Source organism: Gorilla gorilla, chromosome 10 (assembly GCF_029281585.2).
Source record: "Gorilla gorilla gorilla isolate KB3781 chromosome 10, NHGRI_mGorGor1-v2.1_pri, whole genome shotgun sequence".
Taxonomy (NCBI): Eukaryota; Metazoa; Chordata; class Mammalia; order Primates; family Hominidae; genus Gorilla; species Gorilla gorilla.
In genome coordinates this window covers 129,217,279-129,237,231 of record NC_073234.2, presented here as the reverse complement: position 1 = coordinate 129,237,231, position 19,953 = coordinate 129,217,279, and the positions used below count along the sequence as shown (strand labels likewise).

At 53.5% G+C, this 19,953-nt stretch overlaps 1 protein-coding gene across 7 annotated transcripts in view; it reads left to right on the top strand.

Moving 5' to 3' along the window:
• The window catches only part of RBM19 (RNA binding motif protein 19), a 218,598-nt gene that overhangs the window by 121,666 nt on the left and 76,979 nt on the right, over positions 1 to 19,953 (top strand). For 4 of the 7 annotated variants that reach the window (XM_055359196.2, XM_019039152.4, XM_055359197.2 and 1 more), the window contains exon 24: positions 18,685 to 18,797. In XM_055359196.2, coding sequence (XP_055215171.1) covers positions 18,685 to 18,782 — 98 coding nt within the window. In that variant the 3' untranslated portion in view covers positions 18,783 to 18,797. Of the gene's footprint in view, positions 1 to 18,684; positions 18,798 to 19,002; positions 19,312 to 19,356; positions 19,950 to 19,953 lie in introns of those variants that run through there. The other 3 variants (XM_019039150.4, XM_019039153.4, XM_019039154.4) reach the window with 3 other exon arrangements.

Here is a 19,953-nt window from a genome sequence, read left to right as displayed (position 1 = left end):
AGCAAGGAAGTGGCAGAGCTCAGACTTGATCTCCAGACCGACTCTAGAGCCTCCCACCCCACCCACCGGCCCCAACTATGTTATACTAGCAAACGTCACTCAAGAAAAAACTCCTGGCCAGGCGCAGTGGCTCAGGCCTGTAATCCCAGCGCTTTGTGAGGCCGAGGTGGGTGGATCACTTGAGGTCAGGAATTTGAGACCAGCCTGGCCAACATGGTGAAACCCCGTCTCTACTAAAAATACAAAAAAATAGCCAGGCTTGGTGGCGCATGCCTATAGTCCCAGCTACTTGGGAGGCTGAGGCAGGAGAATCACTTGAACCCGGGAGGCGGAGGTTGCAGTGAGCCAGGATCACACCACTGCACTCCAGCCTGGGTGACAGAGCGAGACTCCATCTCAAAAAAAAAAAAAAAAGAAAAGAAAAAGAAAGTCCCGGGCCCTCACTAAACCTGGGGTATGTGAGTGTTCACTGACTGCAAGGCTTTGGCCCTTCTGACTCATCGGGACCATGAACCCAAGATCTGCAGGGTTCCTTCAGAAACTGAGAGAATGAATAACAAATCATAATGACAAACACTGCTGTCCGTTCGGAATTGGCACAGCATGTGCTCATAGAAGGCCCTGTTATGTGCATGTTTCATTGTCCCCATTGTATAGATGAGGAAGCCGACATGCATAGGTGAGATAAGGCCCCTCAGGGCGGGCTTGAGTGTCAGAGCCATGTGTTTCCACCCCTCTGAGTCCCTCTGAAAGAGCACTGCCCTCCCAGGTTCTGGAAGGGAACATCAGCTTTGGGTTCCCCAAGTATGTCAAAGATGAGCACTAACAGACCCTTCCCCAGTGCCACGGGAGATGGGCCAAGGCCCCAGGAGGGAGCAGAATTCGCACAGGAGCCTCATAGAAAGACCCTGTCATGCAATGGCAGCTTACGGGGGTATAGGCAGTGCCCATGGAGCAACAGGATGCTGGGGCTCCCAGAGCGGAGTAGTGTCAGAGCTCTTAACCACCCCAGGGGCTGAAAGGGCAGGGGGAGGAAGTGATATTCCTGGGGTCCAGTGAGGACAGGAGCCTAGGAGCAGCTACCAGTGGGCACTGCAGTGTGGAGGGACACAGCCCCTGCCAGAGGGCAGCAGCAAAGCAGGAAGAAGGGGCTGGGGACAGAACAGCTGCAGCTCTCTCTCCTGCAGCCGTCTGCTCTCCGGCCACGGCCTCCCATCAGGCCATCCCACCTGTCGGCCACAGGCCCAAATTGTCCCTGTGACACATTCAATAGGGTTCAGCCTTCCAGGGATGGAGCAGGACAGAGGATGGATGTGGAGGGACCAGACAGAGAATGTCCAGCGTGTATGGTGACCTATGGACATGTCAGGGCATGTTGCCAGAGGTAGGGGTTATGTTTTCCCGGGGGTAGGAGCAGGCCTGAGAAACGGTGCCCAGGTTGGAGAGGATGCTGATATGGCCCTGGATGTGACCCATCCACAGGCATCAGGGCCAAGCACAGCAGAGTGTCAGACCTCCCTGCTGGCCTCACCTGTGTGGACCAGGACGAGGGGGCAAGAAGGTGGCCTGAGAGTTTGGAGCCAAAGAGTCTGAATTCCTCGTTGCATTTTTCAGCACTGTTTTCCAAAGAAACATGATAATCCCTTGAAAACAAAAGAACACACTCTGTAGAATACAGCAAGATGTAAGATGGGGATTGTTTTTTAACTAAGAATCCATGAAACTTTGTCTTCCAGTATGGCTGGCCTCGGAGGAACTGGGAACGCCTGGTAATTGGATTACCTGGGTCCCAGTATGGCTGGCCTCAGAGGGACTGGGAATGCCTGGTAACTGCGTTTGTGTCTGCGTGTGTGGCAAGAGGATCTTTTGTTTTCATCAGATTTTCTAGGAGGTCATGGGTCCCAAAAGGTTTAGGAACCACCAGCTTAGGAAAAAGAGCATCAACTTTGGAGTCAGCAAGACCCAGATTCTGCATTCTGGCTGTGTGTTCCAGGGCAAGACCTGGATTCCGCATTCTGGCTGTGTGTCCCAGGGCAAGACCCGGATTCCGCATTCTGGCTGTTGTCCTGGGGCAAGTCGCTCCTCCCTGTGAGCTTCTGTTTTCTCATTTGAAAGATGTTAACAGGGGTACCCCTTCTGGAATTGATTTGACAGTGATCAGGGAAGTAACAAAAGCCATAGTAGCAGCTTTCCTTACTGGGGACCAGGAACTCTTCTAAATCCCTTGCAGTGAGGGGTCTCATGTCATTCACACACCACCGCTATGAGTGAGATGCTGTTCATCTCCCCATTCTGCAGATAAGGGAACTGAGGCACACAGAGATGAAGCACCTTGCCCAAGGTCACACAGGTAGTGAATGGTTGAACTTGAACGATAGTCAGGTTTACCTCTCTATCCGTCCTCCCCTGGGAGTGTGACACTGGATTGGGAAAGTGAGGTGATGCCCGGAGTGTGTCCAGCACAGAGCAGGCGTGCTAGAGATGTCAGTCTCTCTCACCCACTGAGACACCTATTGTCCGATTGATGTCTCTGGGACACAGGAGGTGCCCACAGCAGCCTCAAATGTTCAGAATAGGCCTCCTGGCCTCTTGCCCTCCTGGCCAGACCCTTCTCCCCACCCTGTGCCCTTTTCCCATGGAGAAAAATAACTCAGTTCATTTGTGTGAAAATCCGCATTGTTCAGAGCTCCTGGGGCCCTGGCAGACCCTAAGAGCAGGTGGTGTCCATGCCCAGTTCCCTCCCCTGGCTCTGGCCTCGGCCCTGAACTCTGCCAGGAAGGCACTCAGATCTCAGGTGGAGACTGCCGAGCTCTGAGGCCACAACAAAGAGCTCCCTGCAGAATGTGGGCCACAGAATGAAAGGCAGGCAGGTATCTTAACCATTCGGCAGGACCTGGCAGGAAGATGCCAGTGACACCGTAGCCTGTGAGCCGCACTCAGGGACAGTGGGAAGTGGCCAGAGCAGATAGAGTGGAGCTTTGGCACCAGCCGAAGCCCTTGATGTGGTCCGTGCCCCACCAGCATGAATTACCCTAGAGTGCCCATGCCCCTGGGCTCAGCTTCCCAGCTCCCAGGACTGGCCTCATCTTCCCTGGGTCCCTGAGGCACCTAGGTCATAGTAGAACATTCAATTTGTAGTTCAAGCTAAATAATACCAATTATTATTATCGTTACTGTAACTAGCAATCTTCATGTGTCAAGCCTTACTTGGCGGCCAGGTACTATCTGCAAGCTTTCATGGGAACAAGTCCTGCAGAATCCTGGGAGGTAAATACAGGTCCTCAGATAACATCATTTTATCATAATTGATAAGAAAAAAATAGCTTCCCATCCAGGGCCACTATCTGTGTGCAGTTTGTGTGTTCTCCCTGTGGTGTTTGCGTGCTCACCCTGTGGAGTGTGCATGCTCTCCCCATGTTGTTTGCATGTTCTCCCCGTGGAGTTTGCATGTTCTCCCCATGGAGTTTGTGTGTTCTCCCCATGGAGTTTGTGTGCTCACCCCGTGGAGTTTGTGTGTTCTCCCCATGGAGTTTGCATGCTCATCCTGTGGAGTTTGCATGCTCTCCCCATGGAGTTTACGTGTTCTCCCCGTGGAGTTTGCGTGCTCACCCTGTGGGGTTTGTGTGTTCACCCCATGTGGGTTTTCTCCAGGTCCTCTGGTTTCCTCCCACATCCCAAAGCCATGCACGCTGGGTGAATTGGCAAGTCTCAGTGGTCCCAGAGTGGGTGAGTGCAGTTATGTGTGTGATCGGTGCCCTACCCGGGGTGGGTTCACTCCCAGTGTCCTCAGCTGCCAGGAGAGGCTCTGGCCCCCTGCAGCCGTGAACTGGAATCGTTGGGTAAATCGTTATCTTCCTTGTTTTTACTGATCTGTCTTAAATGTATATATAGCTCACATTTATTTCAGTGTTTAATATTTAGACGTTTTGGTGTCTTTATTCAGAAGTTTGGTGATGTTTTTGTTACTAGAAATACATTAGTGTGTAGGAGTTTAGCTCTTGTTTACATCCATTAGCCTGTGGTAACATTGAGTTTGTTATACATCTTTTCACTAAAAGTTGCGAGATTTCCAAGAACCTATGAACCTGTCAATTTACTGTACTGTTGCAATCCTCTGTTTTAAATATGAGAAAACTAAGGCACAGAGAGGGCAAGTAACTTGCCCAAGGGCACCCAGCTACTGACCACAGAGCCAGGATTCAAACCTGTGTTTTCCACCATCCTGCTGTACCGAGTATTTGTATCAGCTGATCTGAGCGGCTGCCCCTTGCATTTTACCTGAATGTGTCCTCATACCCGTTCTGTGACCTCAGGCAAGTCGCTCTGCCTCAGCTCTGTCATTGGTATGATGGGGCCACAGCGCCCACCTCGTTAGGGAAACGGTGGGGCTCCAAGGGAAGGATGCCTATAAAGGAGATGGCGCACAGCTCCTGGCACATCACGTGCAGTCAACAAATAGGATTGTTGAGGGGCCTCATTGTCCTTCGGGGCACTCACTCTTCCTTTTCTGAGTTGCCAAAAATACTCCCACTTTCTTTGCATTCCAGTCAGGCCAGGCTAAGGGAGGATGCTCTCTGGGCAAAGGACCGAGACACAGAGACGAGCCCTGGTGTTTATAAGCCTGGGCAGTAGCGTGTGTGTGTGTGTGTGTGTGTGTGTGTGTGTGTATTAAGTAGGAGGATGGGTTATAAGCCTGGGCAGTAGCACGTGAGAGTGTGTGTGTGTGTCTGTGTGTGTATATTAAGTAGGAGGATGGGTATACCTGACACAGAAGCATTGCTTGGGACGTGTGTGTGTGTGTGTGTGTGTATGTATGTAGTAAGTAGGGGGATAGGCATGCCTGACACATAAGCATTGCTTGGGACGTGTATGTGTATGTGTGTGTGTGTGTGTTTGTATGTAGTAAGTAGGAGGACAGGTATGCCTGACACATAAGCATTGCTTGGGACACGTGTGTGTGGGGGGCGGGGGGGGTGTGTATGTAGTAAGTAGGAGGACAGGTATGCCTGACACATAAGCATTGCTTGGGACACGTGTGTGTGGGGGGCGGGGGGTGTGTGTATGTAGTAAGTAGGAGGACAGGTATGCCTGACACATAAGCATTGCTTGGGACACGTGTGTGGGGGGGGCGGGGGGTGTGTGTATGTAGTAAGTAGGAGGACAGGTATGCCTGACACATAAGCATTGCTTGGGACACGTGTGTGTGGGGGGCGGGGGGTGTGTGTATGTAGTAAGTAGGAGGACAGGTATGCCCGACACATAAGCATTGCTTGGGATAGGATGTTTACATCTGGCCACAGATGCCACCTGTTCTCCCTTGTCTCCATGGCATAGCACAGAGCCTGGCACCTAGTAGGAGCTTATTAGTGCCCAGGTGCCATGAGGAGAAGGAGGAGGACTCACTGCTCAAGCAGCAACCGTAATGTCCTGCCTTCCAAGTCAGTTACAATAACTCATTATGCTCTGCGCCCAGACTCAAGCTCTCTGCTTATCCAGGTTCCTTACTGGCAGCCAAAAGAAACTTGTTGTAAACCCCCCAGCCCCTCCCCACCAAGCGGAAGCCTTCATTTTATCCATTTTCCCTGTATAATGGCAGGGCATTATATTTTTCCTTGCAAGTTGATGCTTGCAAAACACCTGTCAAATTGAACAGCGAAGGACAGGGCTTTGAAAGTCATTGTAAAAGTTGGCCTGAGTAGGCAAAGACCTTGACACCAGACAGAGATGCTTTCAAAAGGGAATAGCAAGACAGACGTTTTCCACCAAACTGCCCTCCCCATCTCCCCTGTCCTCTTCCTGCCCCTGCCCGCTGCCCCGCACCTCCCTCCCTTCCTTGCTGGCCAAGAATCAGGTTTCTCATCTCCAGCGCAGCAGCCCCGTGGTAGGTGAAGTGCTATTCTTCACTGCCTTGCATGTGGGAGTTTGAAAAGAGAGAGCAAGGAGGGAAGAAAGAGGAAAGTCCGCCGCTGGCTGTGTCCTTTTCTTCCTGAGCGTGTTACAAACCAGCAGGGTCACAGCATCGAGAAGCTTTCAGGGCCGCGGCAGGCCACAGTACCTGCGAGCGCAGCCGAGAGAATATAATGGTATGGAAGAAATCCGTGCTCAGAACCCTGTGTTTTACAGCACTCACAGCCAGGGAGGCTGGGCAAACAGGCTTTTATTTGGCCGGGAGCGTGGCTCTGCTTCCCGTGTTGTCTTATTCCAGCTGGGGAGGACTGATGGGCTGTGGTTAGCGTCTCTACCTTTCACCTCCAGAGCTGGGAGCGCAGACATGACCAGCATGGCGAGTGGCTGGCAGTGGGGCCTTCCCCCGCCTGCCCAAGCCAGGTTGGGCTGGGGCGGGAGATCTATGAGCAGAGCGCCCGGAGAAGCGCCCTTCCGGCACAGACGGGTGGCTGTCCCCATGGGTCGCCTGCCTCCAGCAAACAGTCACCCTCCCAGCCTCACGAGGAGCAGGGAAGGAGCCTGCTTGCTAGAGCCCTGGTCCCGGCAGCCCCCACTGACCCCGGCCCCCACTGCCTCCCAGCCAGAGTGTCAAAGATGCAGCTTTTCCCCCACACCTCTCCTTTTCGTGATTCCCTTGTCATGCCCCTCCCCTGGTCCTCCTCGAATACCACAGCCTGCCGTCAGGTGCTCACGTGTGCAATTAAGATCCTTCTCCGTGTGACACTTTATCCTTTGCGGGGGTACAAGGCCCTTTGACCACCCTGCCTGGGCCCCACATCTAACACAGAGAGGAGGCACTCAGTGACCATTTGTGGGGTGAAAAAATGAACATACATAAGAACCTAATCATCAGAATGATGATTAGAATTTAATTGAGCATCTAATAGGTGCTGGACACTGTGTGAGCGTTAACTCAGTTCATCTTCACGGTCACCCCACAAGGAAGGAAGCCGGGCTCAGAAAAGCTGGCTAATGTGCTCCAAGCCCCACACTTAGCCAGGTGTGCGGTCGGCACTGGAGCCCTGTGTGGTCGAAGCCAGATATTCCTAACTGGGTGCTTCGAAGCACCGCTGGTCTGAAAAGGCAATCATGTAAGTTCTTATAAAGATCAAGTCAGAGGGAAAGGAAAGAAAGAGGGCAAGAAAGCTTCGTCATGGACCTACCATGTGCAGAGAGTGATATCAGGTGGTTTTACGTAACTCAGTCTCATTTCAGGCTCACAGCTCCCTTAAGAACAGTGTTGCTTCCATTTTACTGAAGCACAAGCCAAGACCCAGAGCAGTCTAGTGCCCGGTCTGAAGGCATACAGGTCTGGACACTGCAGAACTGTAGTTAATGTCTATACCTGCGTGTTCCATCGTACCCTGTATCCTCAGCACCTCCTAAATCCCAAATTGCCCTCTCTTTATTGGATCTGGGCTCCTGATCCAGGTACAGCAGCAGTTGCAAACCACAGCCTACAATCTGTTTTTATAAATAAAGTTGTATTGGAACACAGGCATGCCCATTTGTTCATATATCGTCTAGGGCTACTTTCTTCCCCTGCAAGGACAAAGCTGAGTGGTTGTGACAGAGACCCTATGGCCCACCAAGCCTAAAGTATTTACTTTCTGGCTCTTCAAAGAAAGGCCTTGCAGCCCCTAGGGCTTCTAAAGTGGCTGCCCTTCTTTTATCCAAAAGCCAGGGGTGGCTAGTTCCTCCCACGGTGACTCCCCACTTTCTCAGAGCATATAACTCTAGAGGCCTCATAACTGCACCCCCAGTGCCCTGCAACTGGAGTCCTGTGCTTAGATCTCCAGCTTCCCTGGATAGGAGACCCCATTCATTCATTCATTCAACAGTTCTTCACTGATGACCTTATTATCAAGCCGTGCTCTAGGCACTGAGGGCAAAGCAGTGTACGAAAGAGAAAGTCCTCCCTCATGGAGCTGATTTGAGTGAGAGAGACAGATGATTGCCCCCCTCCCCTGCCCTACCAAAAAAATAAATAAATAAATAGCAACAAAGTTCTAATGATACCAAGTCCTGTGGTGGAAATTAGAAAGGGTAAAATATGGTTGATGCAGTGGCTCACACCTGTAATCCCAGTGCTTTGAGATGCTGAGGCAGGAGGATCACTTGAGCCTAGGAGTTTGAGACCAGCCTGAGCCACATAGTGAGACCCCGTCTCTAAAAAAAAACTTTTAAAATTAGCCAGGCATGGTGGCGCACACCTGTAGTCCCAGCTACTCGGGAGGCTGAGGTGGGAGGATCACTTGAGCCCAGGAGTTCGAGGCTGCAGCAAGCCATGATTACGCCACTGCACTCCAGCCTGGGCAACAGAGCAAGACCCTGTCTCTTTTTAAAAAAGAAAAGAAAGGATAGCCTAATGAGCTCTTCAGGACCAGAGAGGGGAAGGAGAGATTCCAAATATGATGGTTGGAAAGTCTTTCTGCCGAGTCAGCATTTCTGTGTGATTCAAAGGGACCAACCAGCCAAGGATCTTGGGGGAACCATCCCAGGTAGCAGAAGCCATGGGTGCCAAGGTCCTGGGGTCAGTGTGTTCAAAGCAGGCAGAGAAGCCAGCAGGGCTTCCTCCTGGGGCCTTGTCTGGCCTGGCAGGAAGCCCAGCTTGTATTCAAGGTGCAGTGGGAAGCTCCCAGAAGATTTGAAGAGAAGAGTCTCAAGACCTGATTCACACTGTCAGACCTCATCCCCTGCATTGTAGAGGGGCAAGAATGGAGGGCAGAGGTCCCATCCAGGCCAATAAGGGCCATGGAGCAGAGGCTGTGGAGGTGGGGAAGCAGGTGGATTGAGCATTTTGGGTAAAGGTAGAGCCAGCCAGACTTGCTTCTGGAAGGCAGGAGAAAAATCAAAACTGGTGCATAGGTTTTTGCTCCAAGCCACTCACAGGATGGTGGTGCTGCGTGGTGAGCAGAGGCCCAGGAAGCTGGGAAGAACAGGTGGCTGGGCGGGGGTGTTCTGAACGTGTTGAAGTTGAGACACCTATTAGGACTCCCCTCGATGTCAGGCAGATAAGATCTATGAGTTGGGAGCTCAGGGGCGAAGTCTAGGCTGAGATATAAATTTGGAAGTCATCAGCAGACAGATGATATTTAAAGCCTGCAAGAGTTAACCCCCCCTCCCCACTTCCATAACTTAATCATTCACAGGACCGTACATTTTCAAAAGACTGGAGACCAAGAGAGCCCGTTATCCCCACATCAACCCTTGCGAATAGGCCGCCTTGATCTTGCCCATGAAAACATAATCATCGGGCTTTAAAATTCACAGTCAGGAAAGTTCAAGCAAAGATGTGAAGCCACAGAATTTGTTATTCAAAATATCCCTTGGTCGTGGTTCCTTTCATCCACCTGGAGACAGAGGTTTTCTGTAAGCTTCACATTTTCATTCCTTCACCTGGGTCCTTCTTGTTTCTCCTGAAGACTTGACTGTAGCAGCCCTTCCTCCAGAGGTGTTGAAGGCCTAAGCAGGAGGCGGGCAAAGAGGGAAACTGTCCCGGATTGCCATAGCGGGTCCTGACAGGAAAGGCCGAGACTGGGTGGTGCGTGGGAATATGTGGGTGATTTATCCCTGACCTCTTTGAAATGATCACTTTACAGCCAAAAGTGGTGGCCCATGCCTGTAATCCCAGCACTTTGGGAGGCCAAGGTGGGTGGATCACTTGAGCCCAGGAGTTCGAGACCAGCCTGGCCAACACAGCGAAGCCCTGTCTCTTCTAAAAATACAAAAATTAGCCAGGCGTGGTGGCGTGCGCCCATAATCCCAGCTACTCAGGAGGCTGAGGCAGGATAATCACTTGAACCCGGGAGACAGAAGTTGCAGTGAGCCGAGATCACACCACTGCACTCCAGCCTGGGCAACAGAGTGAGACTTAGTCTAAAAAAAAAAAAGAAAAAAGAAATGATCACTTTTTGTGTTCAGGGTAGTGTGTTTTAACCTATCTCCAGCTCCTGGTCATGTTGGGAAGTGGTTCCAGGAGAGGTTGAGGTTGCCCGGGAAACCCACTCTTTCTCACACCCCTGGCTACCTCAGCTGCTGGAGGCTGAATCCAGAGGAGAAAAATCAAGGAGAGGGAATTCTTTCGGTCAAGGCAGTTCCCAAGTGTGCGCCCAAGTGGTGCACATGGCTGGCCATGCAGGGAGCCATGATCAGAGAGCAAGATCCTTCTCCCTGCAGCAGTGCAGGGAGGCTGGGGGGCCTGGAGGCCAGCTGGAGCAGGTATCGCCCAGTCACCCCCTCCTACTTCCTTCCACTCCCCACGCCTGAGCCTCGCTGGGCGGTGTTTTGGAAATAATTCCAAGTGCTTCGGCAATATCCCGCACACTCTCTTCCCCTTCCCCCGGGAGCGGCTGTCCGTGTGGGGAAGGTACTTGCTCCCAATCCAGCTAAATTGTTATTGACTTGTGTTCTCTGCGTTCCGCAAACATTTCACTCAGCCGTCGCCAGCAAGGCCGGGAATCCCTGCTAGGGCTAACGGGGAAGCCAGCTGTGCCGGGCCATTTCTCGTGCTCTTCCTCATCGATCACAGAATTAAACAGACAGAAGGAGAATTTCAGAGCGACTTGGGAGGGGCAGGGGCTGGGCCGGGATTGGACGAGGGTTTGGGGACTTGGGGACCACAGTGCTAGAAACAGGGACAGGAGGAGGGTGGGTTTCCCTCCAGGGTTGTAGCTGGTGGTAGGGGGTGGCCGGTTTTATTTCTGAACTGTAGGCTGGCCCAGCCCGGAGAAACCCAAGGAAAACACACAGACAAGGTTTTTATTACTGCTTCATGACCACAAGTGAAAGTAGTGGGCTTTAGTAGACAGAGAGGAGAGAGAGAAAAGAGCAGAGACCACACTGGCAAGTTGTCGGCTGAAATTAGATCTTTATTTTGCCTACCAGGTATGAAAACAATGGTTTTGAATGAATCATCACTATTTTCCTACTGGAAGATTTGACCTGAAAATCAAGATTCTGACCTCTTCTGAAAAATCAGATTTGGCCAGCCTGGTTCCACATTCCCACAGGGCACCAGGCCCAAGGAATGGCTGCACGTTTATACGAAGGCTGGGCTTCCCCTTACGCACAATGTATAGCCCTCCCTGTAGTCTCCCCCGACCCCCTGGACTGTTTGATGCCATCATATTCCTATCTGGACCCTCGAGCCTTTGCACTTACACAGCCTGGTACAGACACCACTATACCTTGGCCCTATGAGATGTTACCAGCTGCTCCCTTTCAGCCTCTGCTTTCCAACCCAGGGCCTATGCCAAAAGAAAAGAGATCAGTAACTAATGTGGACCAAACCCTAAGACTTGGGAGATTCCTCCAGACCTGAGGCAGAGGAGTAGGGGATGCCTTCCCACCTTTCCTGGTTCTTTTTCCCTTTTCCCTCTGCAGTGAGTCACCCTCACTGGGACACTCCCCTTGCTTCCCAGCCCACACAGGTCTCCCAGTATCTGTAACTAATACAAACATGTGGGACCAAGTCTAGAAGCCCCCAGGCGTAGCCCACACCCACAGCCCTAGCGCAGGGTAACTCCATGGGTATCAGGGCTGCAGCACCTTCACCAGCCCCTGTGTATGGGGTTGTGCGTGGCCAGTCATAGAATTCTGCACACACACAGACACCCAGAGCACAGAGGGAAGTTACTCCACCCACCGACCCACTCTCCAGCCACTCAGGGAGCCCAGGTCCTCAGCACCAAGATTAATAACATCAGTCATCATAGCATTCATCATATCCCGTGCCCACCCCAGGCCATTTGCATCAGAACCTCTGGAGGTAGGATCCAGGCATCAGTGGGTTCCTAGCTGATGCTGTCAGACAGCTGGATTGAGAACCAATGGCCTTTGAAAAGGAAATTGCTGCTACACAGCCTGGGTCTGTTCATGCTTTTCCTGTTGAGACCCCCCTCCTAGGGAGGCTGGGCTGGTGTCCCCCTCTGCGGGGCAGGCTTTTGCTGTGCTGTGCCAGCAAGGCTGGAGCCAACCCTATCTGAGCTCAAGGTCCTGCTTGGAAAGTGTGACCACTTGACTCTTCAGAGCCCTAGTGCGGCTGCTTCCTCATCTGAAAAGTGGGACAATGATGTTGCCTAGCTGGTGGAATTTCTGTAGGAAAGTCCAGAGCCAGCCTGCTGCTTAGAGCCAGCAGGCGCCTGAGGAGCGGTCCCTGCGGCTCGCCCCTCAGCCTTATCTTGGGCAGCTGGATTTCCCCTTTGCTGGGCACTGCCTGTCCTCTGGGGTGGCCTCACAGGACCCTTTGATTGTTAGCTTTCATGTTTGCCTGGCACCTCAATGGGCCGGGCCCTGGGCTAAGTGCTCTCATGCTTTATCTCATCAAATCCCCTGTGGTGGGTGCTACTACTGTGTCCTGTCTGCAGAAGAGTAACTTTGGTAACTCAGAGAAGGCTGGGACCACCAAGTGGCAGCACTCAGGTCCCACCTCGTCCTGTCCACCCTGAGCCCCAGTGTGGCCCCCGTGGCTGGTGATTTAGTTTATCCTGTGGAGTTTTGTTCACTGCCGTATCCCCAGCATCATTCCTGGCACATAGAATATGCTGGGTCATGCTTGCTAAGAGTGACTGAAGGCAGGAACCCTTACGGTCCCCATGAGATAAGCAGAGCAGGCACCGTCCCCATTTAACAGGTGGGAACACTGAGGTAAGGAGCTTAGCAGCTCCTGGGAGTCCCACAGTGGCAGAGGCCAGTCTGCGGCCCAGGCTCCTGCCCACCTGCTCTGCACAAGGACCCTCTCAGATCATACCTAGTTCTTAGAAGGACTCGCTGTGTTTTAAAAAGGCACAACTGGCCAGACGTAGTGGCTCATGCCTATAATCCCAGCACGTTAGGAGGCCAAGGCGGGTGGATCACTTGAGCTCATGTCCAACATGGTGAAATCTCATTTCTACTAAAAATACAAAAATTAGTTGGGCCTGGTGGTGTACGCCTGTAATCCCAGCTACCTGGGAGGCTGAGGCACAAGAATCACTCAAACCCGGAAAGCAGAAGTTGCAGTGAGCCGAGATCGCTCCACTGCACTCACCTGGGTGACAGTGTGATTCTGTCTATTTAAAAAAAAAAAAAGGCACAGCCCTAAAACGGCCTCCTGTATCAATAAAGGGACATTGGCTTGGTCTTAGGAGCCAGGCCAGTCTCCTGAAGAGTACCCTTTATTCTGTGCGTACCTAATGTGTGCCTGCTGTACACAGAGCCCTGAGATGCAGACCCATCTGGGTAGGAGAGCTCTGCCCATGGGGGCTGCAAGATCTGAAGCCAGGGAGGACAGGGAGAGACCCATGCAGAGGCACCAGCAGCTGAGGGTGGGGGTCTGGCTCAGCCAGCCTTCCAGAGCAGGCAGCCTCCCAAGCCAGGCCAGCCCCCGGGTGCCCAGCCCCCCTGCGGTACCCACATCATGGCACCCTCATACTCCCCAAGGGTGGGAGCTACAGGTGGCTGGTGTCCCCCAGCAGCCTAGGACTGCACACCACTGAGTCTGAAGATTGTGGTGCCTCATTCTGGCCTCCACACTCTGCCCCAACCTCCTTCCTCCCCTCACCCACCTGTGCCCCCGCCCCCTGCCCTTCACCCTGGCCTCTTGGAATCAGTTCTGTCTCCGACTTAGCGGAGTTTGTCGAAGCCTTGCCTATCCTCTGTCTCGGGAAGTAGCAACTCAGGAGCCTCCAGGAACAGGAAGAAAAGCCCCCATAAGTGAGGCTGCCTGTCTCCAGGGGCAGCTAGTGCACGGCCTCATCAGTTACCTGTAGGCAGGGAGGGGACAGGTCTGCCACACTCACAGATTAGCCATTCCAGGTTCAAGAGAAACGAGAGGTGCAGATTCTCATGTAGCATCTCCCTGTTTTTGAACATTAGTCACTGATTTCTGTATTCATGGCAAATCGTGTCAGCGAATCCAGACACTCTTCTGTGAGCCCACAGTGGGAGGCCCTGCTCCATCCCATTGGTCACTTTTTTTTTTTTTTTTTGAGACAGAGTGGAGAGCTGCTCTTGCTATCATCGTGTTATAGAGGAGGGGAGCAGCCCACCCTCGTGCTCTCAGTAACAGATTCCATCAACAGCAGTAAGAATGACCAACCTATATTGACAGCTTGCCGTGTGCTAGGCACTATTGTGAAGGCCTTACATACATATATTCATTCTTTTAATACCCTTACACACCCTAGGCGTGTAAATTTCATCACCATTCAGTAACTGCAGAAACTGAGAGGAGCCCAGAGAGGTGAAGCAACTTACCCGAGGTTGCTCAGCCAGGAGCAGCAGGGTTTGATCCTGGCAGCTCACCCACCTGGCACCCTGCATCTAGCACCCTCCACCCTGTACCTCAGGCCTCTCCACTCAGAATCCAGCCCTGGGCTTCCTGGCCCAGTGCTTTTCCCCTCCCCGAACTGTTCACGCCTGCCTCATCCCAGGGTTCCTTTCAGAACTCCCTTCTCCCCTTATCAGCCACGCTCTTTTCCCCCGGCTTGCCTTTCCTCAACGTCTGCTTCCAGAACAAAACCCCAAGAAGCGCTTTCTCTTGTCCTCCCGACGCCGCCCCCCCGCCCTTTCTCCCTGCCTGCGCCTTTTTCCCTGCCTGCCTGCGCCTCCCATGCAGGGCCGAGAGCGCCAGCCAGGGAAGGGAGAGACACAGGCTGGCATTCTGTCAAGGAATTAATTGAAAAATAAAATCATTAGGTGGGAACTCCAGAAATGCAAAAATGGTGGTTGGAGGTTGGTGGGGAGGGGGGCAGGACTGGGGGGTTGTCGGGGGACGGCTGAGCTTTTTGTCAAGTTAATTTCTCGGGTATTGATGTTTGGTGACATTCACTTGTTGTTTATCTTCGGGTGCAGCTGTAATACTGAAAGAAAATGCACAGCTTGTTTCGTTTATTTATTTTACACCTTTCTCCGGTTCTGCATTATGTTTGTTTGGTGAAAACCCACTGAGGCTTTTGATGTCGGGGAAGTGGGATTTCAGCAGCTGTTCGCTGCAAACAGGGTGCTCCTCAAGGAAGCAGGGCCAGCGGGAGGTGCGGGGTGTCATTTGGTGGGAACTCGGGGCCTGACATGTCCTCCAGGGGGCAGTTGGGGGCCCAGCCTGAACCGTGGCAGATATCCCAGGCCCAGGAGCACGGAGGCTGGCTTATGATACATGAGTACATAGTTGGCAGGTAGAGGAATGAGATGTTTTGGTTCATCAAGGCCACAAAGCCAGGCTCCGCGTAAGAGCCCCCGCCCCATGAGTGCTCACTGCCCCAAAGACCAAGAGAGACACGAAGTCAACACCTTTCCTATCAATAATAGTAACACAGGTGTTGGTCTCAGCACCATCGACTGAGCCAGGGGCTGGGCATTGCCCTTTTTACTCATTTCAGCCTCACCACAACCCCTAGTATTTCCATTTTACAGGTTAGAAATTGAGGCACAACTATCTGGTTCTTTCTCCATCTCCCCCTGCCAGACCAGAAAGCCTTAGGTGGGGCCAAGCCAGGCTTGTTCCCCACCATGCCCGACCCAGAGCAGGTGCTGCAGGTGTCTCCGTCATGTGAGGGGATGAGAGCATGGATGAAGGCTCTGAACAACTGCTCTTGGCCTCGTCTCAGGTGCTGTTTGTCCTTCAGCAACCTACACTACTTGACCCTCAATTTTCCCTGTCATTCACTCCCTCAGTCTCTCAGCACACATTTATTGAGCATCTACTATGTGCCAGGCACAGTTCTGGGCATTGGGAATGGAACAGTGGACAAAACAGGCAGAAACCCCTGCCCTCCTAGAGCAGACGTTCCAGCCAGGAAGACAGATAATAAAGTGGAAACATGACACACAGTGAGACCGGGAGACATGCTGTGGGGGAAGTGGACAGGAAAGGGATTAGGAAGTGTACATCAGGGCACTCTGGAGGACTTGGAATTTTAAATAAGGAGGGAAGCTTCACTGAAAAGGTAAGGCCCCTGAGTGGCTCCGTGGAGGAAGAGCATTCCAGACCAAGGGAACAGCAGATGCAAGGCCCTGAGGTGGGAGTGCTGGAAGCCAGGAGCCAGCAAGGGGCCCGAGTGCCTGAGCAGAGTGGGAGGGAAGCAGAGAGGTGGCAGGGCCTGCTCAGTAGCCCTGGCAGCCGACGTGACAGCTTTAGCTTTTCCCCAGGTGAGATGGTGCCCCTGGAGGCTTGAGCAAAGGAACGGCATGCCGTGATGGAGGATTTAACAAGCTCCCTCTGGCTGCCATTTGAGACCAGACTCCTGGGAGGAGGGCAGAGGAAGCCAGAGGCAATGGTGGCACGGCCCAGGGGTGCAGGAGCATGGGGAAGAAGCACCCCAAGTCCAGGTCTATCTTACAGGTTGAGCCGACACAATGGATGGGGCTAGAACTCGCCCCTCGCCAGTCCCTCCAAGTTGTCAGGATGTGGGAGAGAAGAAAAAATCCCATACCGCCACCGCTGGCCATCCCTTAGACCCCAGGCCAGGCCTGGCCCAGGAAGGCAGGGACCCTGCCCCAGGAGTGAGCTGCCATCCCCAACTCATGTTAGCAGATGGGAGGGGCGTCAGTGATCGCCTGTGGGCCCTGTTTTGTTGCGTTCTATTTTCCAGTTCCTATTACCTGCCCACAAATTCAATTTCCAGAGGCCATTGTGCACGTCCAGGGCTGGCGATTATAAGGAAACCAAGAGTGTCTAGGAGGTCACAAGGAAGGAGAGGAAGCCGGAGTCCGAGCCCCAGGCCGCCAGCCCCCACCACCCGAGCCCACCCTGTCCCTCTCTCCCTTTTCATGATTAACAATGATGAGTAGAGCTGCAAGGCCTTGAGGCTCTCAGGTGGCAGGCAGGTGGGCACCTCCCGCACCTTCTGCAAGCTCACCATGGGGCAGGCTCTGCCGTCTCTCTCTCACCCTTGCTCGGTCCGCTCATTCCCCTTTCTGGGATATTTCAAAAGCACTTGCTAGGTGCCAGGCAGTGTGCTGAGGCCAGGGACACAGCAGTGAGTGAGACAACATCCCACACAAAGAAAGGCCTGCGGCAGTGTGGGTAATAAAAAGTGCCAGGGGGTGGGGTGGCATTGGAGCTCAGGGGTAGAGGGAGAGGGAGATCTGGGTGCTGCCGGTGCAAAGGTCTTGAGCAGGGGGAGGTGGGCCAGCTCCAGTGACGCCTCCAGAGGAACTTGGGGCTTTCTTAGGGAGTGGTGGATCTGACGCACATGTTTTAGAGGGATCCCTTGGTGGGAGGGGGTCTCTAGTGAGGGGCTGAGAGGTACTTGGATTGGGGTGCAGCCGTGGAGATGATGAGAAACGGGGTCAATGTTTGAATTGATTTAGGAGGGAAGAGATTGAAGAAACAGGCTCAGAGAGGTGAAATCGCTCACCCAGGAACACGCAGAGGGAAACCAAGTCTTCATCTCCGGGCCAGGCACTGTGCTGGCCCTGGGGAGGTCTCAGTAGAAAAGGCTAGGCCGCTGCTGTGAGCTCCAGGGAGCTCACAGCCTGCGGATAAATGGAGGTAAAGGGCCTCAGGGTGATTTATTTGGGGAGGTGTTCGAGCCATGGAAAGGGAGGGGATTTGGACAGCCTCTTTACACTGCCTCTGTACAAATCAAGCCTTATCTGTGAGCAAGGCTGCTCATCGACAAGTGGTTAGACTAGCAGAGGGACTGACAGAGGAAGCCAGCCTGGATTCCAGCCTCGCTCTTTTCCTGGAGGGCCAAGGGGCCCCACACGTCCTCTCCTGCCACCATTGATCCCCTTGGAGTTCTCTGCCTAGAACCCGAGACTTTCATAAAAAGCAGAAAGACTGTGGGCTTAGGTGTGACTGGGGTTCGAATCCTGGCTCCACCGCTTCCTAGCTGAGTGACTTCAGACCTGCCTGTCCGTGCCTCAGTTCCGTCTCCTGCAAGAGGCAGCATACCACCTGCCTGTGGGGTTGCTGACAGGAGTGGAGCCATGGCTCATGATGGTACCTAATTAGGAGGTGCTTGTGGGGCTAAGCCCACCATGCCCTTTCCTACCTCCATGCTTTTCTTCATGACCCTGAATCCCCTCTCCTCACAGAAAACTCCTCTGCATTCTTCAAAGCCCAAGTCAAATAGTCCTCCTCTTCAAAGCCACCTCTAATTGTCATTCCCTCCACACCTCCTCTGGAATCCTTGAGCTTTGCATCTGTTCTATTCACCCACCACTTATTGAGCACCTGTTGTATGCCAGCCATGTACTACACCATTAGCCTGGCCTCCAAGAAAACAGAAACAACTTCTACTTGTCTCCCCAGCCGTTGCCCACTGCTTGGCCCAGCCTCTCTGAAGGGTTTCAGCTTCCTCCAAGCCAAGCTCTGACCTGCTGTGAGGAAGCAGCGCAGAAGACCCTCTCTCTCTTTTTTCTCGAGGGAATCCTTTCCCCTGCGGGTAGAAGATGGGGAGGGGATGGCCAGGGAAGCAGGAGAGTTTCTGGGGGTGCGAGGGAGGCAGCCCCGCCATGGTGATGCTGAGACTAACTCTAGTGTTTCTCTCTCCTCCTCATTTCCCCTTTGATTCTCTCCCCTACTCCTGGTCTTTCTTCATTGCCCCATCCTCTCTCCCCCTCCCTCTCTATCTTCTCTCCCTCCGCTCTCCCCCACTTCCCTCTCTTGCATTCTCTCGCTTCTGTTCTGTCTCCCCGCACCCGTGTTCTGCTCATCTCTCCCCTCTCCCTCCTTCCTGTCATTTCTCTCTTCCTGCCTCCCAACCCTCTCGGCTGTTCTTTTCTCCTCTCTTGCCATCTGGGCTCCCACAGAGCCCCCGAAGAAAAAGCGGTCTGTGGTGTTGGACGAGATCCTGGAGCAGCTGGAAGGCAGTGACAGCGACAGCGAGGAGCAGACCCTTCAGCTGTGAGCTGGCGCCGAGAGGGTGCGTGGCTCCGGGGCCCTGGGGACCGGGACAGCGGCTCCAGCTTCTGCACTCACCACCATGTGGGCTGGGGGGTGGGGGTGGGGAGCGGCAGGTGGCCCCACCCTGCACTGGTCCAAGGTCGGAGGGGACAGGGGATGAGGAAGGCCTCAGGCCACTGCCCGGCGGCCCAGGCATCCTGGGTTTCACCAGTGACGCGTTCTAGCAGACACTGCGCACCTGCTCTGTAGCAGACACGGAAGAGTCCAAGGGAGCAGCCACATTAGGAAGAGAGACTTGGGAACAGCTACACAGGGAGCTAGAACCACTGCTCCCCCTGTCCCCACCCCAGGAGAGTAAGGGGATGAGGGCCAGCTCTCCGGCATCAGGCTGCTTGGACATGAAACCCCATCTCCAAGTTCAAGCTGGGAGACCCTGGCCCAGTTTCCTTATCTCCTTGGGCCCAGCCTTCCCCTTGCTAGCTAGTTCTTACCTCATAAGGTTTTAGAGAGAAATAAACGCAGTAATGCATGAAGAGTGCTGGGCATGGTGCTGAGCCCTGTTCCTGCTCTCCCTCCAGGGCTGCTGAGCTAGAATTCCCACCTATGTCTTTCCAAGGGACTGTTCACGGCTTGGGACTTGGTCTCTGTCCTGCCCCATCCTCGTCACTTGGGACCACGAGCCCTGGTTCAGTCACCCAGGGAAGCCTCCCAGCGGCTCATGAAGCATCGAGCTCCAAGCCCAGATGCCAAGCTCCCTGGCTGAGCTGAATGATGTCACTCATGGTGGACGCATTCTGCTCACGGGCCCAGAGCCCTGTGAAATGCATCAAGGTCCTCTCCGCTGGCCAGCAGCATCCCCAGGCTTCTCTCAGGCGCCCGTGTTCACATTTTCTCCAGCCTGAGACCCAGCCTCCCGCCTGGAAGGGCCTGTGCCAGCACCAGGCAGAGGGCAAGACGGAGAGGGCAGAGCAAGAACTGCACTGCATCTCACTGCAGTCTGAATCTAGACATCGCCATTCCCCGAGGTGCGACCTCAGACTAATGACGTCCTGTCTGAGCCTCTGTTTTTCTCTCTAGGAAATGGGGGTGATAATTGTGCCTACCTCAGATAGACAGTGCCAGAATTAAGTGAGTCAAGCCAAGTAAAGCCCAGAGAAGATTCTCATCAGCACTTT